Genomic DNA, 24,603 nt, shown 5'->3' on the forward strand with positions numbered 1-24,603 from the left:
AGTGAGCAAAGGAAGAAGGCGGACAAGCCTGGTGGGTGCCGCCATGGAGCCGTTCTGTGGGGGAAGCCTTGGCAAGGGGCAGCTGGGGTTAAGAGGTACATACACAGAGAGGCTTTTCTCCCTCTTGCTTTAAAAAGGAAAAGAACAGCCTGGGAAGGCCGGATTTGAATGCACGCCCGGCTCAGACACTCTGCTTGCCTCCAGCCAGCCACTCCCTAAATGGTCTCCTGTGTCTTCCTTCTGTAGCCAGTGTAGGGCTGAGATCACCGCCGACTGGGCCTTGCCCAGCATTGCTCACTGCTGTCCCAACACCCAGAAAGGGGGAGAAATTACATGTGTCCAGAAAGAACTGTGGCACAAATAAGTTTACAGTGGAAAGTGTCCTTCTGAAAGAGTCAGCCTTTCCTGAGCACCTACTATGTTCCAAGTGCTGTGCATAGATTCTCATCTGATTGTCACACAGTCGGCTGTTGGGTCGTTAGCCCCACTTCATAGGGAAGGAACTGAGCTCCAGCCATGGCACGATGGTGTGGGTCCTGACGGCCAGAGCCTGGCTGGGACCCCAGTCGGTCTGTTCCGAAGCCTGTCTTTCTTCAACACCTGGTGTCGCCCCCAGTCATGGACCGTGCTGCTGTTTGAAAGAGAGATCTTGCTTCTCTGGATGGGCTCCCGGGTCACATTTTATCATGGCCTACAGGTAGAGAAGTAGGTTGCTGTGTGGGTTGACATTTAAGAAAACCCGCTTTATCAAGCCTTCCATTTGAATGTGTTGTTATGGTACAAGAAGTCTTCGTTTGTCCTGGGCTATTTTGAAATAAAAGGCAGGAAACCCCCTCATTTTTATATCTTGTGTAGAAGTCATCAAAACAGAATCCTGTGTTCTGTGCAGTTGTGATTGAGGAAGCAGCTGCTCCGTTCACGGTGACCCGACCACAGCCAGCCATCTGTGGGCGTCAGGGACCGAGAATCGTTGCTTCCATCTGCTGGGTTTACTTGCATTTGTTTAAAGAATTTGGCATGGAAACTCTTTGCTTCCCCACCCTGTGTTGTGGGAGAGGCCAGAAGGGAGCTCTCCTGGTAAGGGCAGGGCAGACCCCAGGCCCTGGGCTCCCAGTCATGCCACAGCTCGCCACGTGGAGGGTGCCAGGCACAGAAACGATCCAGGACAGTCGCCTCTCCAAGGACATGCTTGGGAAGGCAGGCCCCACTGGGATTGGGAATGGCATGGCGCTACTTTGTGCTCGGGATTTTAGGCAGTTTGTGCTTTCTGGTCATTTGTAGGGCTTCGGCTAGCTCAGAATGAGCCAGGAGAGATGCCGATCCATCCAAATGGCCGTGGAGCACTGGGGCCAAGTGGGTTCACGGGGCCCTGCAGACCAAGACGAAAACGACGTCGTCCCGGCCACTTCAGAGTTTTGAATAGTCAGCATCTAATAGACCAGAGGTTGCACACTCATGGTCTGGAGGCCAGATGTGGATGCGTCCCTTAACTCTCAGAAGACAGCGTCAGCCCAGTGTCCCTCCCACCTGCGCTCACGCCAAGTTGCCCTCAATGCTCTGACCCGGGGATGCTCTTTGTTTCCACTCCACCGTCCCCACCTCTCCACAACATCACTCAGATGCTTCCTCGTACAAAAGTGCCTCCATGATTTTAACAGAGGCTGCAGGATATTTTTTTAAACAAAGATTTGATCTGTAAATTATCTTGACAGGCAGTCTAGCTGCCATTTATCAAGTAGATAACTTCTGTTGGTAACAAAACTGTCTTAAGGTAAACGACACATGCTTCTCAGGGTCTTCTAGCTTATTCTTTTCAACAGATTCAGTGAAGCAAGTAGAAGTAAAGATTTTACAAGTGGCAATTCTTATTTTTCTAAGAATTGTGTTTTTCTGCTCATATTACCCCACATATTTAATGTCAATCACCCCTTTCATTTGCCTTTTCTGTTCAACCCCAAGTTTGCCTCTTGTGCAGATACCTCTGGAGACATTTTTCTTTCCTTCTGATTTTAACACATTGCACTATATGGTCCACCTTTAGGCGTCTTGGTGTCATTCTGGATTGTTTGCTGAATTTGAGAAATGTGGGCCATAAATCCCATTGCCTGAAAACCCTTTCTCCCTTCCCAGATCTGCACAGAAATGTGGCATCCTCATCTGCTTCCTCCTCCCCTGCCCCTCAGTCCATTCGTGCCTCGGGGGGTTGTCCAGCCCCTGATCCTGCTCGGCCGAGGCTCTTGGGAAGGAGCGTGAAGGCCTTGTCCACGCCAGTGTTCTTGAGTGCATCCTGGGGACTGCTGGCAACTCCTTAAGTACAAGCACTAGGTCATCTTTATCTAATTCCCCAAGTCCTGGCCCAGATGAAGTGCTGGGGGTGGGACCTGCCCCCCCCCCCCACTTAATTGACCTCATGGCCTTTTGCAATAGATTCAACCTTGATGAACCACAGTGTTTTCATCTGCAAAATCGTCTTCCCAGTTACCAGGGTTCTAGGTACGGAATCCACTAAAACATTGGTTTTCAAACTTTCAGGAGCACCAGAACCACTTGGAGGGCTTGTTAAAACAGTGATGCTAGACCCCACTTGGAGAGTTTCTGATTCATTTGGTCTGGGGTGGGAGCTGAAACTTTGCATTTCTAACAGAGTTCCCAGGAGAGGCTGCTTAGCGCTGCTGATTTGGGGACCATACACTGTGCTAAGACCACGTTGCTGAAGCAGGCACCAGACGCTCTTACGTACCCCAACAAGGGCTGAGCCAGCCTGTGCAGGTCCCAGCAAGCAGCCTGAACGTCTGCCCTTGTTGACTGTGAGCCTGGTCTTTTTACTTTCCTACTGTGCAGAAGAGGTACATACTTTTTATCATAATTTCTGGGAAACTTGACCCTAGCTGCCCAAATATGTTTCATTTTCTAGTTGCTATGGACTGACTGTGTTCTCCCCAAACTTTGTGTGTTGAAACCTAATGCCCAAGGTGATGGTATAAGGAGGTGGGGCCTTTGGGAGGTGTTTAGGTCATGAGCAGGAAGCCCTCATGATAGGATTAGGGGCCGAATCAAAGGGCCCCAGAGAGAGCCCTTGCCCCTTCTGCCGTGTGAGGACACCGTGAGAAGGTGGCCGTCAGTGAGGAAGCGGGCTCTCATCTGACGCTGAATCTGCTGGCGCCCTGATCTTGGACTTCCTAGTCTCCAGAACTGTGAGAAGTAAATGTTTGTAAGCCACCCAGTCTGTGATATTTTGTTACAGCATCTGGAGCAGACTAAGATACCGGCCATTTTTAAGGAAGGTGTTTATTTTCAGGCTCTCATTGTAATAGTGGGAGAAACATTTATTTCCTATCTTTAGGTAATTCTTTTACAGCATGTCACACATGGTCCAACCTCCACCTGTCCCCTTATCTGGACTCTGGATACCAAAAGAGGCAACATTATTTTGAGTTTTCAGCTTTGGTTTCTCAAAAAAGGCTTATGTTACCCTTTCTCACCAAAGAAAGGCCCCAGGTAGGTTGAGCTAACAGCTGGCATGAAGGTGCTGGGGAGCCCTGCCTCAGGTGCAGTACCCCCCTCGGGTAGCCCGTATCCCCTCATGATGCGTGTGCTCTCCGGATGCTTCCCGAGACTTCTCAGGAGTCGGTCCTCACGCCAAGGTGCCCCTTGTCTCAGGTTCCCTGAAATTAGTGACTCCGGGTAGTAGTGGTGACTGGAGCACCAAGAACGCCCAGACAATTGCCCTGTCCCTTCTTCTTCTTACCTGGCAACAGATGAGCCCAGCCTGGGCGTCTCGAGTGAAAGAGATCTTGTTACAACGGGGGAAACTGAGGCCCAGAGCCAGAAAGTGATGTGTGTGCATCCGTCCAGAGTCAGCCAGTGCTTGGACCGTTCTGACTTGTCAGTGGGTGCTAACTGCCTGCAAAAATTGCTTTCATCTCATTTTTGGTTTTCAGTGGTCCAGAGTGAATCTGAAGTCACCGCTTATGTCATATATCTTGAGCTGGAGCAGGAATAGCTGGGCGGCGACGGGCAGTCACCAATTTTGCCTAGCTTTGCAGTTTTCCTTGTGGTTTTGTGTTGTAGAGGAGTGTTCCCCCTTCTACTCCCGCTCCTCAAAAACGAGGGGACAATAACACAGTCATGGTTTTGAATGAGGCACTTCTGTGGTGTTTTTCTGGCTCCTTGCTGATTGCTCTGGTCCTCTGCCGCCCCCAGGCCCCCTTCCCTGGCAGCTGAAGCACACTGGCCCTTGTACTTTTGTGCTTTCATGGCCACGCAAACACGTGGGGAGCGCGTGCTCTCACATATTTGCAACTCGGGAGTCCGAGACGATCGTGACATTCTCATATGGGGCTGTATGTGCCACTCCTTCCCGAGAGAGCACAGTTGCTGTATTGTCTGTTGGCATTCTGGGTAGCTGTGTGGGTCAGAGCAGTGGCTGCTGGGATCTTTTGCACCTTTGTACCTTTATATTGACATGATGGAAGGCAGAGGCTTAGGATACCCTGTCAAGATCCCCTGGGTCACCTGACTTTATTCTGCTTTGTAAACCACCATCCTTTGGCCCTCATGGCTCACTTGTTTGCCCTGTGTTCTTGCTGGCAAAAAGGGAGAGCAAGGCCAGGTGTGACAGGGCAGACCCCTGAGAGCCGCAGAGGCCGGGCAGGACTGGAAAGGTGAGCAGCAGCCTGAGGCTGCCTGGGCGGCAGAGTCCCCACCCTCCTGGGCTTTGTGAGGGGCGCCGGCATCAGCTGGACATGTGTCCTTCTGTGCAGCATGGGGCTCCTTCCACCAGGAGCTGGGAAGGGCTCCGTAGCCCCCTGCCTCCTGGCTTTCTTATTGGCCTGCTCTTGGGATTCCCTCACCCTGTCTCTCTCTGTTGAAGCCCTACCCATCTGTTAGAGCCTGATTCTCATGCTGCCTCCTCTGGGACAGCGCCCCGCGTGGGATTGCAGCTCACCGCTCTGTCCTGTGGCAGTCACCATATCCTGTCTCTTGTTCTGCCTGTGCTATACCTATTGGGACCTGAGGGAGTTTGTGTGAACTGAGCTGGGGACATCCGTCCTCCTCTGCCACTCCCTGGCACAGCTAGCCCAGCCCAGGGAGTTTCGGACTTGAGACAGGACTGATACCAGGAGGGAATATGTCAAGAGAGAAGGCACAGGGCACGATGGGATTTGCCTGTTAACCTGAAGTCCCCTGGCAAGTTCCCTTTGTTCAGAAGCACAGCGTTGTATACACAGTCGGCTCCTCTCAGCCGATACCGCCTCTTGACCCTCGTGGCTCACTGCGCAGGCTCCCAGGACCTTGGGCCTCCTTGTTTGTAGGCACCCCTGGCCCAGGCTGCCCTGGAAGTGCTGCCTCCCAGCAGGTCCTGAGTGCGGCCAGGCTCCCTCCAGAAAGCCCTATGTAGAGATTAAGGCCTTAGGAAGGGCGCTCGGCCGAGGTTTCTGAGGGTTGTGTGAGAAGGACCAGCGGCAGCGCTGAGGCTGATGAGTATTCACAGGTTTCCAAGGAGGTGTGAGAGTCATCAGACACGGGGATTCATGCCGGCCACAGATTCTGCTCGCTCTCTGCCTCTGCCTCCGCCGCTGCGGAACCCAGACAGCTTTGAGCCCAGCCCCTCCACGGACTGGGAGGTGCCATGCTTTGAATTAGTGTTAACAACACAATTTTGATAGCTGTGGGAAACCCCACAAGCAAGAGAGGTTTCAAGAGCTTTTGGCACCAAGAAAGTCGAGACTTGACTTAACATGGCAAATGTGTTTTTGGTTCAGCAAACATTTCCTGAGCAGTTCTTTGTGCCAGGTACTAGGGACCAGGGGACTAAGATTGGGTTCATGCCCTCCAAAAGGAAGCTCACAGTCTGTGGGGGAGACAGACATGTGAGGACTCCTTCATGCTCCTGTGATTCAAGCTCAGCAGAGTGGGTGAGGTCTGCCTGGAGGAGGAGACACCTGAGCTGAGTCTAAGAGATGAGGGTCCTTAGCCTGCCTAGAGGCTGAGGAGGCTGAGAGAGGAGCAGGGGGAAGTGGGAAGCAAGTTCTAGCAAGAGGGGCCGTCATGAAGGGGTATTTGGGGAATTACAAGCAGTGTGTGTGTGTTTGTTTAATTTTTTAAGTCTAGGCAGTATATGCATGTGGTACAAACTCAACAGTGAAAAGTAACTCTCCCCCCATCCCTCTCCCCCAGCTACATATCTCCTTCCTCCATGGCTGGACTGCTGGTGCATTTTCTTCTTTATCCTCCCAGAGATATTCCATGCATATGTAAATATATACAGAGAGATATAATCTAGGCTTTTAAAAAATTTATATATTTTTGTGTAGGCTATCCTGCATGTGGTTCAAAACTCAAAGTGTACAAAAAAAATGGTATTCCCTGAGGCTCCATCTTACTGCTGTCCCAGCCACCTATTTTCCCTCCCTGAAGACCCCTGATGTTTCCTTTGTATCCTTCCAGAGATTTCTGTATTATTACCACTATTTATTTAGTTTTACCCAAATGGGAGCTTGTTAGGTCCACTGTTCTGGTCTTTGCTTTTTCACCTAACACTAGACTGGAAGATGGTTTCTGGGGGGTACATGGAGCTTTCTCTTCCTTTTTGAAAGGCGGCATTTTGTTGTCTGCACAATGTCTCGGCATTTATTATCCTGTCCCTACTGTTAGGCAGTTAGGTTGCTTCCCATCTTGGCTGTGCCAAAGGTCCATATTTTTCTGCATACAGGCAGGACTACGTGGAGGGCAGATTAGCTTGCTATTTGAGGCTCCTGCAGTCCAAGGGGAGAGAGGTAGGATGATAGGAGACATCTGCCCAAATTATGTATTGGGTTCCTCTCCCTAGAGGTTGATTTATTCCTCTTTGTAGAAAGCAGGTGACTTTTAAATTGGGTTCTACTGAGAGTTTAGGGGAGGAAACTGCTTTATTCCTTTGCTGCCTCCCATCAGTAACCCCTCTGCAAAAGGGGACCTTCCCTGGGCTCACGAAGTGTGGCTCGCTCGGGGTATGGCCAGCTTTGCTCAGGGGGACTGCTTCATAGGCACCTGTGCCACACTCTAGTCCTCCTGCCACTCACAGTGGCCAGGCCGGGCAGGGGTAGAGAGTGGGCGAGCAGAATGGCTCTGCCAGCCCTGTCTGCTGGGGCTTCGTGGACGTGGACACCACTTCTGGGCACTCACCAGGCACTGTGCTTCGTGAACCTCATGGCTCTGATAAATATTTTGATTTATTAATAACTGAAGTGGGCAAGAGCCTGCCCAGGCAGAGAACACCCCAGTGCTTAAGAGGGAGAGACCCCAGCACGGCTCTGCACTCACCCCATAAAGGCTGTGATGCCAGTTTCTCGTCTGTAGAAGGCCCATTTTATATTCTCATGTTATTTGTTTTCTCAAATGTGCTCTGCCTCTTAGTGCATTTGATTTCGCTTTTTATTTCAATCATGCATCAGTCATTAATAATTTTCACTTCCTTGGGAGGAGGGCCTGTGGCTTACATGTGTTATGTCTTCACCCCTGTGGGATGGAAGCACTCAGGTGAGGCTTGTTGAATGGATGGATACAACTCCGATCCCCCTGGGCTTTTCAGGAATGCCAGCCTGCTGTTAGCTATTCACTCAGAGCACCCAATCCTGCCCCCTTATTTAGTCTGATAACTCTACCTTTTTTTTACTTGATTATTATTATTTTTAACTCTGAGAATGTTCATGCCCACTTTCTAGTCCTGCTGGTTCCATGTGTACCTTCTTGCCCTTGTGTGTTGATAACTCCTCCAGACAAGGCTCCTGTCCCTTCCTTGCCAGGCAGAGGCCAGCCTGTTGCTGGGCAGGATGTGCTCCAAGGCCTGGCTGCAGTTTTGGTGCTGACTCAGTGAGATAAACTTCCTGAGAGCAAGGCAGGCCTGCACCAAGCCCGTCTTGGACAGTGCTAGAGGGACGATGACAGTAACAACCACAGCAGCCGCTGGCACGTTTGGCAGTTTCCCAGGCACTTCGGGGTACATTATGGAGTCACAGTGGAGTGAACCTCTGTTTCCTTTGGGCTGGGCTCTTTCTAATGAGGAATCTGCTCCTCTTTGGAAATCACGTTAACTCTCTCAGGGTCCTTTGAGTCTCATTTAGGGCCAACAAGGTACATACGGAAGGTTCTGGAATAGTTCAGCGGGGCTTCCAAGGTCACTTCCCTTTAAGCAGGTGAATCTGGTTGGCCTTGTCATTTCCTCTCTAACCACCTCCAGCCCCTGCCTCCCCTACACCGAGGTCTCTGCGCTAAGCACTGGGTGGCTGGGTGTCACATCCAGTGTGCTGGGAAGGAAGTGGAGACGGTTTGCAAATGCGGGCCCCTCCCTTCTCCTGCACCCACACCCTGAAAATAAGAAAGGACCTCAAGACTCAGTAAGCTCCTGCAGGCATCCCATGGCCAGTTCTAAGTGGTTCTGAGCAGAAGGCCTGGGCTCTGCTTTGAGTTGGGAACCTCAGGGAGCCAGTCTTACAGGAGCCTCCTTCTCTGGCCAAAGAAGATTGTCAGGTGCAGCTTTGGTCCTTCTGCAGACAGATGCCTGTTATTACACATATGGTGGCCCCCCTGCCACAGTGCTGCAGCTGATGGCCAGAGCAATCTTAGTAGAGTTTGTCCTGCCCTTTGGAAGCCCCTGGGGAGGTACCAGAGGGATGGCTGTGGTGATTTGACCTGAGAGGTGCCATGGGGCTCAGGTGTCCCTGTCACTGTGACAGCCTTGCCAGGCAGCTGAGTCAGAGAGCTCGGTTTGTAGGTGACACTGCTCTTGAACATGTGGTAGTGCTTTCAGTGGGAGGGGGAAGAGGGGAGGTGGAAGCTTAATATAGACTGGTTAGCCTGTCTGATTAATTTCTGCCCCTGACCCTGTAAAATCGGTTGGCAGGTGTGAGTCAGTTGGATCCGGAGGGTGAAATCTAGGTGTGTGAGATGGACAGGCTGTGGCCTCTGAGTCAGGGGCGGATGGAAACCGGTGGTCCTCCTGTCCCGAACAGTTCTAGAGCCCCTCGGGCCTCTCCTGCGTCAGCCCCAGTATTTCAGTGTGATCCTCGCGATCCTGTTTTGGGCCACCAGCCTGCGGGCCCCTGAGATAAAGAGATCGCTGCCCTTCCAGCTGTGTCCCAAGTGCCAGCTGCTGAGAGATTACCTTCCCTCGGGGGGGCCCCGGGCTTCTGGGAGAGCAGCCCTGGTGTGGCAGGGCCTGCAGAGGAATGCCTCTCCCTGCCCTCGGAGCTCCTGGAGCCACACTGGTACAACAGCTGGGCAGGCAGCCTGGGCTGGGGGTGGATCATCTTGCAGAAGAGAGACAGTGTAGTTGTCTGTGGGCCCTGAAAGACGAAACATTTTGAAAAGGAAGAGAATATTTTTGCAGGAGGTGGGAGATGAAGGTATGAAAACTAGTGAATGGGTTACTTGCTGGTCCTCCAAGAAACTCCTCAGTTCAGGATGATGTTAGTGTCACTGAAAGACACTGAGGTGCCCCTTTGTACTTAAGGACTGGGCTTGGAAAATGCACCTGCGCAAATATCCCCATCCTCACATTAGGATATGTAGGAGAAGTGGGCTGGTTCAGCAACCCCACCTCCCCGCACTGAGGCATTTCCCGCCCTGGAAAGATTGCGGGCAGATCAGATTGTCCAGGTGGCTTCCTGCCTGCTGCCGGCTTTGTGGAAGGCTGTCGTTGAGGCTCTTGATGGCAGCAGGTACAGATCTGGCCTTTGCTGTTGTGTCTGGAGACCTTGAATCCTGCAGGCCGGGTTTGAGCAGGACTGGGAGGGCCAGCCTGCACACAGCCCCCCAGAGCAGCTGCTGCAGGGCAGGCTGCATCAACTCTTACCCTTCTTTTTCATGACCCACACACCTCAAACCTGTTTCTGAGTCTCAACACTCATTTGGGGCTTCCATTTGCATGTCACAGGCAAGGAAACTGAGGCTCAACGAGGCAGAATGACCTGCTGGAACCACGCAGCTGGTGTGTGGCTGCATTTGATGCTCACTAGTCAGAAACAGCAGTCGCCTGGCACAGCCCCCCATCTGACAGGTGAGGGAGTTGAGGTCCTGAGGGGTGAAGGACTTGGCCGATGGGACAGAGCTGTTCGGTGGTGGGGGCAGGGCCAGGAGCCATGATTCGGAGTCCTGTTGTCCTTACACAGGCCGTGCTGCCTCTTGTTTGGGCTTTTCCATTTTTATTTTTTTGTTTTTTACCATTTTGTTTCTTTACCCCCTCTCTTTTGTTTTTTAATCATGGTTTGATTAAATTCGCTGGACTTGTAAGTAGGTCTGCCTGAAGATCAGGTCATGGTCGTCTTAGGCTAAGTGGCTTAACATTTCAGTAGATTAAGGGCCCTCGTGTGTCTTGCGTGCTCTGCTGTCAGCCCTTCTCTCCTTCGCCCTGGGTCGGAGGAGGAGGCCGTGTCCGCTCTGTGCTCGCTCAGTGAGTACGGGTTCTCCCATCCTTACCCCCGTCTTTCCTTTCCTCCCCGTCGAGTTTGCTCAGCAAATTCAAATCTGCAGGCAGCGTGCTCCTCTCTTGTAGTGCCTGGTGGGTTAAAATGACAGGAATAGTGGCGAGAATTGCAGGAGTTCTTATAGGCAATTCGTCCGTCAGTTCTTGCTCATTGATCGACGAGCTCTGGACAAGTCATGCGTGCAGTTGGCTCCAGTTCCAAGGAGCGGCACGGGCTGTCTCTTCCCCTTGTTCCAATGTCTTTGGCTCTGGGTCTCAACACTTTCATGTCCCTGAGTGATGTCATTCCTTCCCCTCCTCTCAAAATGTTATTTGCTTAAAAAACCAGAATATCCCCACAACGCTGTAAGAGTCACTGTGTAAAGTCCCAGGGAACAGCCCCAGTTTGATCCAGCAGTTCATTTTACTTTTCTTTTTTCTTTTCCCTTCATTAAGTGTCATGAGGTACCCTGTGCCACTTTGTTCAGTCAAGGGCACAGGCGGGTCCCTTTCTAGCTAGGTCAGGTGACTGCTAGTCCTCCAGATGTGGGTCTTCAGTGGCCTTTAATTACCTGAAGGACTAGGCCAGGGAACGTATGTTCATCCCAGTTACTGAAGAAACCATCTCTGAGGACACACCGTACTCTGGAGTGAGGGATGCGGGGTGGGGTGAACAATGAGGGATGGGGTGCGCATGCCCTCTTTAAGGATAGCAGAGGCTTTATTCCTACAGCAATTAAGTGTTGCTCACCCCCTGAGAGCCTGGGACAGCCACATGCCAGCTGTGTGGTGGTTTTGCCAGGTCCTTCTGCCTCTCTGAGCTTAGGTTCCTCACCTGTCACATGCCAATGGGCACCCCAAGTGAGCATGAGACTCAGTAATGGACTCCAGTGTCCAGCAGCCCCATCTCAGGAGTGAGGGGCTTGGAGGATTCGAAAGTGTGTTACCCTGTTCGCAACAGCTCATGCAGTAGCTGTGATGTTGTCCTTGTTAGCCAAGTGCTTAGTAAGGGCCACTCTTCTCGGACTTGTGCTTGCTAAGGACTTCAGTACCTCTAGCGAGACTCTTTAAGGTGCCCTGCCTTACAGAGCCTCACATCCTTAACCTTCCCCCTGAGTGGGCAGAATAAGTGTTAACTTCTCACGTATTTTGAAGAAAGAAAGTGAGCTCAGCGGAGTTGTGTAGCTTGCCCAGAGTTCCATAGCTCATGGAGCCGGGCCTGGGAGCATGGCGTCTGTACTCAGAGTCCTGTGCACTTCCCAGCTTTGTTGTTGACTCAGCCAGCAGATAGTGATGAGGTTCCTGCTGCGGGAGGCTCTGGGCTGAGACCTGAGGTGACTGAGGCAGGTCACACCCAGACTACACGGGTGGAGGGGAGGGCTCCCCACAAACACCCTGCAATGGGCTTGGGGAGAAGGTTGGGTGTGGTGGTGGGGCAGCAGAAGACAGAAGCCCCGGGAGAAGGGACGGAGGACACACATTCTGGCTGGTGTAGTAGGAGGACTGCACAGCTCCTCCAGACCTGGGGGTGCCCCGGCTCTCCTGGGAGGGACTTCACCTAGTGCATGGCACTGGCTCAGCTGCCCATCCGCATGGTAAAGGATGGAAGGCAGCAACTTCATGTTCTGCCCCACCCTCCCCACTCCTTGCCTGCAGGGGAACCCCCGTGCTGTGTTTCACCATTATGTTCCATTAGTGTTTGGCCTGGGGTACCTCAGGTTGAGCCATACCAAGAAGGGGTGTATTGCAAACCTAGTGTCTCTGCTTCAGTGTTTGGTTGATTTAACTGAGAAGTCAAATACTTGCAGGATAATGATGAATTTTATCATCAGATCCTGGAGTAGAAGGGTCAGTGCTTAAGACGAAGACTTTGGAGTTAAGCAGATGGGGCTCAGGGCCTTGTTTTACCCTTTACAGCCATGTGACTTCGGGCCTGGCCTGAGTCTGTCCCTCTGTAAAGTGTAATAACAGTAGTGTCCACTAGTAGGGATATTCCGAGGCTGCAGTAAGCATAGGGCATGGCACTGTTGCTCTGGCTATTCTGATTTTATTCGTGCTCTGTTAAAAGGTAGACTCTGTGTCACTTGTTATTTCTGCGAATACGGATCAAGAAGATACTAGGAAAGTGACAAAAATGCATTTTTGTCTGGATACTGCCTCTGTTGGGGAGTTTCCTTACATCAGTACTGTTTGGTATTGAGCATGTCCTTGGTGTTAAAGCATTGACTAAAGAGGTTTTATTTGTTTTTCGGTCTGTGTATTGAAGGTGGTAAAGGCATAGCTGTCTTTTGTCAATTATCTTTCAGTAGGACCAGAAAACCTGGGAACCTGCGCTGAGGGAGTTAGTTTAAATGTTTCAATGCCATCTGGGAAGCGTATGTTCTCCAAACACGTCCTCTTATTGAAACTCCAGACTCTCTCCAATATTAGCTTGGGTCTGGGAAAGTATGGGCTCTTGAAGTTCCTAACCAGCTTTTAACTTTTATCCTTTAAAGTTGGATGACTGACTTAAAAAAACAGCAAGCAAAACCCATCCCTACATGAATTAAATCCCCTTGTTACATGAGATACTAACCTTGCTTGTTGACTACAGGATTCAGCTCCCTTCTCGACCCTTCTCTTGACTTTTCAAAGGACCTGGCAGAAGGCAGCATGACCCACTGAAAAATGCACCTCCCCAGATGGGCGTGCATACTATTGCTTCTAATGCCTGTCTACAGATTGCTTTTGTTGCACCAACAACTGAAGTTACGAAAGTTTAAAAATGCATGCAGCCTTCCTGAAGACCTTGTAGAATTGCTGTTTTCCTCCCATTTCCTTTGCTTAGTGGGAGGGGGAATGGAAGCTCTGGGAGGAATGACTTGCTCGAGCCATCGGGAAAAGCACTGTCAGCGGCCAAGGTCATGTTTAAGTTTTGCTCTGAATCTTGTGTATTGGGTGGTGAATTATTCTTCTGCTGCATATGAAACTCACTTGTGCAAATAGTAAACACAGGATAAAGATACTCTTTAAAAAAAGGAAAATGGGTGATTTCCAGTGTGGCCAGTTTCTTTTTAAGGGATCCCTTCAAAATACAGGAGCATTTGGTAAACTCTTTAATCTCCTTAAAAGTTAGGTAGAATTTTAGAGTTTACAAAACTTTTTTGCATATGTAAATTCATTTAGTATGCAGCAGGCAGGGTTCTCATTTACCAAAAGCAGAGAGTCTGACCACAGTGATACCAGACAGCTGGATTCAAGGGTTGCAAAGGAACCAAGGCACATTGAAGACTGTGGAATGAAAGCAAGGAAGTTTCATGTTAGGAAGGAGTGGTGTGAGAGGGCAAAGCTGTCCCGTCACATGTGGTGTCAGAGAGAGTGTCCTTGGGGGGGCAAACCCACACTTATATCTCGCCCTCACCAGCTGTAGGATCTTGGGCAAATGCTTGGTTTAGTTCCTTGGACCCTCAGTTTTCTCATCTGGAAAATGGGACTACAACTAAGAGCATGCCTACTCACAGGTGTGTGAGAGGTTGAATGAGAAGAGCCCGACCATGTCGGGCTCAGGGAGGTGGGAGGTGGAGGCTGGGGTTGTAGCTGTGTGGGGGGCAGTGGGGATGGAGGTTGCCCTTTGGCGGGGTCGTTTGGCTCACATGTGTATGTTCCCTTCCATCCCACAGGCCTGGCTTTGGCCAGGTGCTGGGAACTTAGCACTGTCCTTGGGCAGAGGCACCCTTCGGGGTGGCACATCTTTGTCAGCACATCTGCATGTGGGGAACAGGAAGCTGGGTGCTGACATGGGGTCACGGGTCAGGGGAGAGTCTGACCTTGCCTCTTGCTCTCCAGTGAAAATCCTGGGGGTGAGTCATCAGGTAGAGGCTCCTGGGGTGGGAGCCAGAGTCTGTCCCCTGGGTAGGTGGGGCACCAGCTCCGGGGACCAGGTGTGTGTGCAGGTGGAACGGGAGGCCTCTGTCTGCCAGAGCACTGCACAGAGAGTCCCCGTGGCGAGGCAGGAAGTAAGTATGGGGCAGAAGGGTGACAGTACAGATGTAAACACGGGCCAAGGAGACCACAGAAGCTGTGCTGGGAGGATGCTGACAGCAGTGCCGACCACAGGGGCTGCTCACACGGAGTGTGGGCGCCCATGCCCGGGGCCCTCCCGTGCACACTCTTCTACATGTTCCTTATTTAAACCTGCCAGCAGCTCCCGGAGCAAAAGGATTATCACTTTCATTTTAAAGACGAAGAAACTGAAGTGAAGCGACTTGCTCAAGGGCTGCCAGCATGTGGCCGCACCCTGCCTTGGTCACGGTTTCCTGGGTACAGGCAGTGGCGGTCATGTGCTTCTTTGAAAAAAAATTGTCGTTTGCATACAGTACAATTCGCTCATTTGGTGTTTGGTGCTGTGAGTTTTGATAAATGCATAGATTGAATGGGCTTTTAAAATTTTTATTTGAAAATTTGAGATCATTTAAAATTCACCTGCAACTGTAAGAAAGAGAGAAGTCCTATGTACCATTTAGCCTGTCTCCCCCTCTAGCAACAGCTCACAGAACTGTGATTCAGTGCCACAGGCAGGAGAGTGACACTGGTGACTCAAGAAACAGTCTACTGTGCTTCTCTGCCACCCAAGCCCCCTCCTGTTGGCTTTTCAGTGTCACACCCACTTCCCTCCTACTCAGCACCTGCTCCCAAGCCCCTGGCAGCCCCCAATCTATCCTTCATGTCTGTATTTTGTCATTTCAAGAATGTAATGTGAATGCAATCACGGAATAAATAACCTTTGGGGATTGGGTTTTTCATTCAGCATAATACTCTGGAGAGTCACCGTGTAGGTATCAATAGTTCATTCCTTCATAGTGCCAAGTGGGATCCCACGGCATGCCTGTACTAGTGTGTGAAACCATCCCCCGGAAGGACATCTGGGTTGTTTCCTGGTTGGGTTGTTAGGAACACAGCTATTAGAAAATTCATGTGCAGGTTTTTGTGTGAATGTAAGTTTGCCCTTCTCCAGGATGGATGCCAAGGGGTGCGCTTGCTGGGTGCTGGAGTGAGCTTTTGAAGCGTGCATTTAGGATGGAAAGGCAGGTGTGGGTGGGGAAAACAGTTCAGGTAGACATCAGTGGGAAGTTTATGCCTGGGAGCTGCTCCACTTGGTGTAACACAAGCTCACTCCTTATGCCCTGGATGAGTTGCTTCATCTGTCTGTAAAATGGGGAAAACAACCTGTCATGTAGTCAGTGTGTATAAAGCACCTGGCACGCAGTAGATGCTCAATAGTTAGAAGCTCTTAATGTGGGTTAAAAAAAACAACCAGGCCAGAACATGGTCTGTGCCCCAGAGGTGGCTTCTGGGAGGCCTTCATCTTGCCATTTGTGGGCTCTGGGGCACCCCTTTTTAATCTTGCACAAAGCCATGTACCCAGTTGTCTTATAAAGGCCAAGCCCTTGGCTTCTGCCTGAGAAGTCCCTGGCCCCATTCTCAGACTGGGTTCTGAGTCTCTGGACTGGCACTGACATTCCCCAGTGAACTTGGCCAGGCCCATGTCACAGATCAAAGGAATCCCAGGGAATTCCAGGTTGTGCCAGGCTCTGCTGGTCTGGATTTGCCTCCCAAGGTTTGAGAATGTGCCTGGATCATTCCAAGTGTTGCTGTGATTTAGCCCAACTCCAGAAATGTGCATTAAGCTCTTACTGTATTCAAGGCACTGTGCTAGTGTTGCAGAGGGTTCAGGAAAAATCCCTTTCTTTCAACAGATCAGAGTCGCCAAATTCAGCCCCTCGAGGGCCTTCTGTATCTGTCAGTGTAGAATGAAAAGTGCACATTTGGTGTGGCATTCAGAGCCTTTGGTCTGGTTTGAATCTGCCTCTCCAGCTCCTTGTCCTCCAGCCGCCCCCTCTCTCTGCATACCCTGTGCTCACCGTCCCCTTACCCCATGTGTGGGGACAGGCCAGCATGCTTTGCTCACTCTCCTCCCACTGTCTAGGTTCCTCTTTCCTTCCTGTTAAAATCTAGCCTATTTCCTCTTGAATCAAAAAAGTAGCAGAGGCACTAGATGAAATATTCAAACAGCATATAATGTTGTGCAATCAAAGCATCTTTTCCTCCAGAACCACAGGCCCTTCCTTGAGGCAGCCATGGTCATGGGACCGTGCTGGCCCCCTCTCCTTGCTCTTTTCACTTTGCAGCATATCTTGGAGCATTCTGTGTCTGCGCCATTAGAGTTGCCTTGTTAAAATAGTGCTGAAAGCGCATGGTATTCCTTTTTATAGCTACACCGTGATTGTAAACAGTTCCCTCTGATGGCATCTAGGTGTCCCCACTCCTGAGCTCTTACAGGCAGTGCTATGTGTTGTTGGCCCCTGTGCAGAAGGGTCTGTTTGCAACTCAGCTCCAGCACTCATCCTGTCTGCCTTGGGGAGATGGGCCTGGTTCATAGCCGTCTTTCCTTGACCCCTGAGGACAGAGATTGTGTTGACCTTGTTTCTCCATTCGCACCTGCAGACTTGCTGACCACCAAGTTCCCAGGAGCTTACAGTGCGCCACTCCTACACCAAGTACTGCCTCTGAGCTTGGTCTCCTCTGGGGGTTCCAACCGGGATGGAACCCAGATGCCCGCACCACTGCCTCAGTCTGGGCTGTGCTTGGCACCCATTGGCTGCATCCCGATGGGCTAGCATGGTTCCACTGCAATGGACTTCAGCATCGTTCTCATAGGCCACCTCATGTTTCAACAGAATCCCCTCCTGATGGAATTTCCCTTGAAAAACATTCGAGTACTTGAGGGTCATTGCTGAGAAAGGACCTGGTACACAGGCCCCCCGCCCCCCATGAAAATAGTGGTAGTGGTTGTTGAGCATGTCCCTTTCATGAGGTCGGGCTTCCTGTTGGGCCAAGGGCACAAGCTGTTCTCAGATGAGGCAGTCATCCTCAGAGGCACGCACTGTTGTCCCTATTTCATGAGGAGGGAAATTGAGGCTTAGAGAGTAAGGAACTTAGGCTGAGGTCCATCAGACAATACATTTCAAGAGCTCAGATTCCAACCCACGTGTCTTAGGACCTGAGCATGTAACCACCATACCTTCCTGCCTTGTTAGGGAAAGGACAAGGGGTGAGGGCTGGTCACCCCTGGCCTTTGGCCAGTGGCTGGCTACCCCAGAACTGAACATGGTCATGCCCAGAAAGGAGATGGCTGCCATCACGCCTCGCTCCACCACTGATGCAGCACAAAGGGTCCCTTTGAAGGGAGAGTCCACGAGCACCGCCCCCCCACCCCGACCCGTCCCTGGAGCCACTCCGAGCCCCACTCTGAGCCAAGCATCCAGGGGGCTGGCGGGCATCTCTGGCTCAGCCCTCGGGCCAGAACGCAGAGGAGTGGTCTGAAATTCTTTCCTTGAGCAGTGTTGGTCAGAACGTGCCACTTCTGGATTGATGTGGTATTGCAGCCATGCATCAGGTCTCCCAGTGTGACCTGGGAGCCTGCAGACCCCACCGGCCTCCATTCCACAACAGTCAATCCTTTGAAAATGTATTGATTTCCCTCCTCCCCTTCCCTGCCTTTGCACTTTGGATGAACCTTGTTTTCGAAGAACAGTAGAAGGTAATTTTCCTATGCTTGCCAGCTGGCCCATAATTGAGCAATTTCAATAACACCCACTATAAAGTCTAATCGAAGTAAACAGGAAAATATGATTTACAATCTGGACAGCAAGTAAATGCCAGGGTGCAATTAATTTCTACACAGATTCTAAAACAGAGCAGCAGATTCTAAAACAGTTTCCTGCACTGAGCAGTTGGGTTCTGATTAGGAACTGCCTTTCCATTTTTTTTTTTTATTACTATCCTCATCATTTTTACTTTTGAGGGTGATCTTCAGGTTCCTTGTATCCATGTGACTTTCTTTGAAGGTGTAACCATGGAGGGATGTGATGGAAAAATAGGTTCAGAGAAATTAGTAAGGTGTGACTTGTCAGACCCGGACTAAAAGCTGTACTTTTTCAGCCTTTGCCTGGTGGGAGACGGCTGTGGGCAGGAGGTGCTGCTGGGCTGTGCAGAATACAAGGGAGCCCTGTCACTGCTGGGAGCTTGGAGTGTGTAGGCAGGCCCTTGCTGTGGCTCATTCTGTGGAAGGCGACAAAGCTGCAGAGTCCCCCAGGCTTGCAAGCGTGTTGTTACTGAAACGGGATGCTTCCAAGAATGGGACGTATGTGCCTTTAAATGAAGCCTCCTGATCCTTCCAGTAGCTTCTGTTCATAACTGGGTGGGGGGCAGTAGCCACCTTGGTCATCTTGGGTCCCCTGCTGCCCGTTTGCTGCCCAAGCGACAACCTCTTCAGTTTTCCCTGGCGTGTATCTAACCCTCAGCCTACCTTGGGTATTCAGTGAAGCTGTCTGTAAAGCCTGCTCAGTGTAAAATGTCACGTGACACTTTGAAACAGCAGCTTGTAAGCAACCGAGACCCTGAGATACGGCTTCGAAGTGCCATGTGGCTGAACTGAGATTCATTGTTGTACTCACCAGGGTGTTGATTTTAGGGGTGCCCCAAGGCTGGCATGGGGAGTGGGGGCTTTGAGAAGGTGATTCTGGCCTTTGTGGCCCCTCTAGAATGTCTCTCTTGCAGTAGGGGTTCCATGCAGGGTCCCAGCGTGGGCAGCTCTCAAGGCTTGTCTTCCTTATCCTGAATCCCTTTGCCTTTCTTTTGTCTTCCCAGGGAGTTGAGCACACTTGGCCATTTCCTGGAAGAGCCCAGCCCTGAAGGTGTGGGGGGCCGATGGGGAGCTGTTTCTGCTGACATCATGCACCTGGGAGATACCCAGGAGGCCGCCTCTGCCCTAGTCTGCCCACTGAAGATGGCTCGTGCCCACCCTGGGACAGAGCCTAGCACCTGAGGACCTTACCATGGTGATGATCCTAAGGAAAAGCCTCAACGACCAGGGAGCTGACTCCATAGCAGGCAGGACCTTCAACCCTGAGCTGGTAAGGACTTAGGGGGCCTCATTTCTCTGATGACCATTTTTGAGGCCTGATGTGCAGGTGGGGCTGTGGACTGAGCACACAGGCTTAGCAGACTGAGCCCAAAGTGCCCGGCCAGGGCAGTGGGCCACAGTATCCCAAAGCCTGGCTAAGTGCTTGCAAGAAGTAGCCGGAGGAGCTCCTCTTGTGAGTGAGGAGAGAAGGCCAGCACCCTGGTAAATAATACCAAGCATGGTTCTGCTACCCCTGCCAGGCTGAGACCAACATTCCTTCTGTTCTCCACCCTGTGAGGGGAGGTGGTTTCCGAAAGGGGGTGGTGCCCAATGTGGAGGCCAAGATAAGGCTGTACGTCCAGTGCCTCAGGAATGTCAAGGGTGGGAGATGGTGGAGAAAGAGGGTACAGTTTGGTGGCCAAGGTGGTGGGCTGTTGTGACAGCCGCCCCCAGCTGCCGTTTGCCCGAGTTGTTCTCTGACCAAGTGGCCTGATGGGCTGGGCTAGAGGCTGACAACCCGACCTTCTCAGACTGAAAACAAAACAGCCCCCTAACCCCCCACTTGCAGCCCTAATTCCTCTGTGGTTAGTGGGCCTGCCCCCTGCAGAGGGAGCAGGAAGAAGCCCCTCTCGGGTGGAAGCACTCCCGTGGAGGAGTTCTGCTGGGCGAGTCTCCAGGCCTCTCTGCAGCAGTCTGTGCTCAGGAGGAGGCCCACTGTCGCCCTGGCACCCCCTGGAGCCCCTATGGGACCCACACTAGCACCTTCACGGGTGGTCTTCCCCGGGCCCACCACACCGATAACCAAGCTAAGAGCAGACAGGCGGGGTCTCAGTCCTCGTGGGAGCGTAAAAGCCACCAAGCAGTGGGTGTGCTGGGCCCTGGGCTGAAGGAGTTGCACAGACAGAGGTGAGTCAGGCCTGTGCCCATCGTGCTTCCCCCAAGTCTGCATCAGTACATACTGTGATTAGGTTCCCTGTCACCATGCCCACTGCTGCCACTCTGCTGCCACTCTGCTCCTGCCTGCTGCCCCCTCACACTGGAGTTCTTGTGATAGCTGGTCTCCTGCTCCCGCCTCCTTTGGCCTCTTCTCCATGTGGCAGCCAGAGGGCATACAGTGAGATCTGTCCCTCCTCTGCTCGAACCTTGGACGGGCTGCCCATCTCAGGCCCAGCAAGTGCCAAAGCCCTTGCCAGGAGGGGGAAGCCCCATGGCCTCTGGCTGCCATGATCACTCTGCTCTCTGCAACTCCCCCATTTGCTCTGCTTGGGCCACACCAACCTCCAAGCACCAGCCGGCCTCAGGACCTTTGTACCTCTGTGGCCTGGAACACCGCCCCTTAGCAGGACTTTCTCCCTCCTTCCCTTTCTTCTCTGGTCTCCCAACTGAAATTTAATTACCCCACCATTCCTGTGTGCACCACTGCCCCCCAACTTTCTGCCCCCTTTCCATGTCTCTTTTCCCTCTTAGGTACTTTCTAATCTAATAAAATTTTTCTAGTATTTTAATCTTGTACTTTGAGTGCTCTTGCACTAGAATGGGGGCTTCATGAAGCATGGGGTTTGGCCTGTTTTGCTTGTTGCTGAATACCCAGTACCTGAAGCCAGGGCCTAGAACGTGGCAGGTGCTCAGGGAGCATTTGTAGAGTAAATGAGTGTGGGTGCTTGTAGCCCGGCTGCCGCATTGCTTTAGACGCTCTCTGGCTGCTGCTCAGGCTCAGGGCCGAGGGGACGCAGGCCCGCGCTTGGTGGTGTTTTCCTGCTGAAAGCCGAAGAACAGTCCAGAGCAGCTTCGACCAGAACAGAATAACCTGCCCAGTGAGGGCCATGTGGGGGTCCCAAGGGAGGGGCCAGCTGTGCCCGTAGCCTCAGTAGCCGCCAGTGAACTTGGCCCCATCTCAGGGGGCACTTGGCTGGGCCTGGCTGTGGTGCCTGGTCCTGGGTATGTGGGCCGGAGGTCAGCTGGGCTGCCCTTCCAAGAGACGTAGCCTGAGCAGCCTCCCAGTCCCGGCCAGGGAAGGGTGCGCCTCCTCAGAAGGTGCCAGTCACGGGGATTCAGCGGTCAAGGGCGCGCTCTGCTGCGCCCCTGCCGCCTCACAGTCATGCGCCTCCCTCTCTCCCCGCACTCGCCTCCTGGTCTTGGCACACCGTCGCTTCGCCCAGAGCCCCCAGCACAGTGCTCCTTCCCCCTCGCCCCTCCTGGGTGGGCAGGTCCGCTGTGAGGAGCGGCCCCCTTTGGAGCAAGGGGTTCTCGTATGTCAGCTTGGTGCTGCATCACAGGGTGGGCCACACTTCTGGCCTGTGTGCATGGCGAGAGTGGAGAACGAGAGTGGAGGCCCAGGGCAGGCAAGCAGGAAGGCGGGAGCCCCCGGCCTGGGAGGAGAAACATGGCTGTCACCCTCGCCTCCTGGGGCATCCTCACCCCCGCCCGTTCTGAGGGGCAGGAGTGGTCTGTCTCTACCCTGTTACACAGGAAGCTGACTCAGAGGGCCCAGGGGATGGGGCCCTGGGTCACAGCTGGCCAGCAGGGTGGCAGGACGCAGGCCTCGAGTCCAGGCCCTTGTCTGCACGTCCCACCGAGGCCTTCATGCGGGCCCTACTGGGCTCCTGCAGCTGCGCCCCTCTTGGGACTGTAGGCCTCGGGGAGAGGCACAGACTGAAGAAGCCAAGACCAGCATCATCTGCGTGTGATGACATCCGCCAGGCAGAATGTGAAACAGACTGATGTGAGCCTTTGTTCTGAACAGCCAGCGGGGTGGGGAGGAAGTGCTGGGGGTTCGCCTCAGCTTCCTCGGCTGGTAACATCATCCTATGGGAAATACCATCAAGATAACAACAGGAAAGATGGAAGAGCATTTCTCTTTTGTTTTCTAATCAGACTAAGAAGATAAGAGAAGTGGGGGTTTAAGGTAAAAAAGAAAACAAGAAATCCCCACAGGCCACTCTGGAATTGTGGGAGGAGGCCCCTGAGGCACAGCGTGAGGAGAGAAAGTCTCCAACTGTGGGCGAAGGTCACCTGGGGCCGGGTGGAGGTGGGGGCCTCAGAAACCCCGGCGGCTCCTCCCTGCCCACCCCGGGGTCTGTGTCATGGTCTCTTGTTCTCCGTTTTCCAAAAGCTAACGCTGGTGACAGGTGACTGTCCTGCCTCCCGGAGAGGTGTAGGAAAGCAGCGAAAGGGCCGACCAGCGCTCAGTGATCTGCCTTCCCGGGGAGGGGGCCTCCCCGGCCCAGGGAGAGACGCCTGAGGCCCCGTGCCCTGGCCCTGGCTTGGCGTGCGCGACGGGCAGCCATGCTCCCGGTTCCCCTTTCCCCTCTGCCAAGTGGGCTCTTCCTCCTCCTGTTCTAACATTAGCTGCTGCTGGAAGGCAGCCCAGACGTTTGACCTCCGGGGCAGTGTTCCCCAGCTCCTTCCCGCACGCCCACGCTCACCCGGGCCTCTGCTCGCGCGCCGGAGTAGCCATCTCCCTCCCTGCTCGCCAGCAAGTCCCCCACCCTCTCAAGGGGGCTGGGGGCGCACTGCTCCAGGGTGGAGGGCCGGGTATGGCTCCAAGCTGTATCTTTCCTCGGCCTCAAACCAAGCTGACACTGGTTTTTGGAGCCAGGACTTCCTTCTGCGCCTGTCAGATTAGGATGCCCAGGCTGCGACTTGCCCAGTCAGAAGAGTTAGTAGCCACGGCAGGCCTTGGGCCCGGCTGCCCAGGCCCCGAGGGTCTTCATACTCCCGGTCGCCCCAAGTTGGCATGGGGACCAACAGCCTCAGCCAAGATCCCTGGCAGGCCACAAGCTGGCCTGAAGTAGAATTCAGAAGTGCCCAGCCTGGTGCCTTCCCTCCAGGCAGGCAGAGACACCAAGGGCCGCCTGCACCTTGACTAACCCTGAAGCCTGGGGCGCCAAGGCTGTGCTGGGTCTCCATCAGCATCTTTGGGAGCCTCCACCAAAGGGCCCTTGTCCCTTCTCAGCTTCTCTTTTTCTCCTTGGGCCTGGCTCTCCCTTCTGCTTTCCACCACCGCAGTCTGTGTTCCTTCGCAGAGGCTGGGGCGCCCCCAGCTTGTTCCCCTCCAGTGTGTGGGTGTAAGAGGCCGTGGGGTGTTGTGGCTCCTTTAACACTGTCAGCAGGAGGGTGAAGGTGCGAGTGCCTTCGTCAGGATTCTGCAGGAGAAGATTAGGAACAAGCACCCCCATGGCCAGAGACGAGCTCGGCCCTCTCTGTCTGAGCAGGTTCCCCATTAAATAAAGACCTGAATTGTGTCTTTATTGAAGTCAGGGCTTCATTCCTTCATCAGACAGATGGTCTCTGAAGCCTCAATTTGATTTGCAGCATTTGGAGGGTCTGATTCCAAAACTTTCTCTCATGACCTAAGGAATCTCACAGAGACCAGGCCCTGCCCTGGGGTAGGCTCAGAACAGGCATTACAGTGGGAGAAACACAAGGGGAACCGCTCATTGTCCTGTTTTCCTGCAGACACCGGCCAGGGCCTGGGCGCCCGCTTCTGCCCACACACTGAGTGTCTTGTGAAACCGGAGGGTGAGAGTCTCCCCAGGCCTGTGGGCCTCGTGACAGAGTGATTGACTCATCCTTCCCGCCATGGGCGCAGAGGGTCTGAAGGGTCAGGAAGACTGGCTGCAGATTGGTACAAACCAGCGGTAGTTTTATCACAGATGAGGTATACTGGGAGCAGACTGGCCACCCTGGAGCTCAGTGGGAAACTTGGTGTTGGACCCAGGGAAACCTGCCAGCAGTCAGGGTCCAGGCCTGGGAAGCTGCTGAGCACATGTTCTGGTCTGCCCACCACCAGGCCAGCCACACAGACAGGGCTCAGAAAGCAAGACGGGGACCCTGATCCGATCTTGAAGACTGCCATGAAATTAGCCAGGTTTCCTCAGTTGTAAGCAAGGGAGACCATCTCTGGTAATTTATACCAAAAGAGAATTCACTGGAGCAGTGGGAGAGGGCTGTGGGACTGGAGAGGGGTTAGGGAATGAGAACTCAGGAAAGGCAGGCAGAGAACAGCTGAGAGGATTTGGAAGCAGCTACTTAGGGCAGGCTCAGGGCCCCTCCACGGAGTGAACCAGCCTCACAGCCCTTGGTCCAGGAGTCAGGTCCTTGCCTGCATCTTGTGCCCACCCCATGCCAGGGGAAATTGAGGGACAGTCTCACCAAGACACCATCCAGTGTGGGAGGGGAGAAGTTCCAGTGCAAAACTGGGGTGTTTTTAGCA

The 24,603-nt window shown here is 52.9% G+C and overlaps 2 protein-coding genes across 5 annotated transcripts in view; both read left to right on the forward strand.

Annotated features, from left to right (window-relative positions):
• EEF1AKMT2 (EEF1A lysine methyltransferase 2) overlaps positions 1–19,354 on the forward strand; it is a 73,503-nt gene extending 54,149 nt beyond the window's left edge. The window contains exon 6 of the mRNA XM_017647918.3: positions 19,133–19,354. Within this exon, the coding sequence (XP_017503407.1) occupies positions 19,133–19,140 (8 nt within the window). The 3' untranslated portion in view covers positions 19,141–19,354. The remainder of the gene's footprint in view (positions 1–19,132) is intronic.
• Positions 19,173–24,603, forward strand: part of FAM53B (family with sequence similarity 53 member B) — a 109,346-nt gene continuing 103,915 nt past the window's right edge. For all 4 annotated transcript variants that reach the window (XM_037011195.2, XM_017647897.3, XM_017647864.3 and 1 more), the window contains exon 1: positions 19,173–19,398. In XM_037011195.2, coding sequence (XP_036867090.1) covers positions 19,321–19,398 — 78 coding nt within the window. In that variant the 5' untranslated portion in view covers positions 19,173–19,320. The remainder of the gene's footprint in view (positions 19,399–24,603) is intronic.

The sequence above is a fragment of the Manis javanica genome, chromosome 7, assembly GCF_040802235.1.
Source record: "Manis javanica isolate MJ-LG chromosome 7, MJ_LKY, whole genome shotgun sequence".
Lineage (NCBI taxonomy): Eukaryota > Metazoa > Chordata > Mammalia > Pholidota > Manidae > Manis > Manis javanica.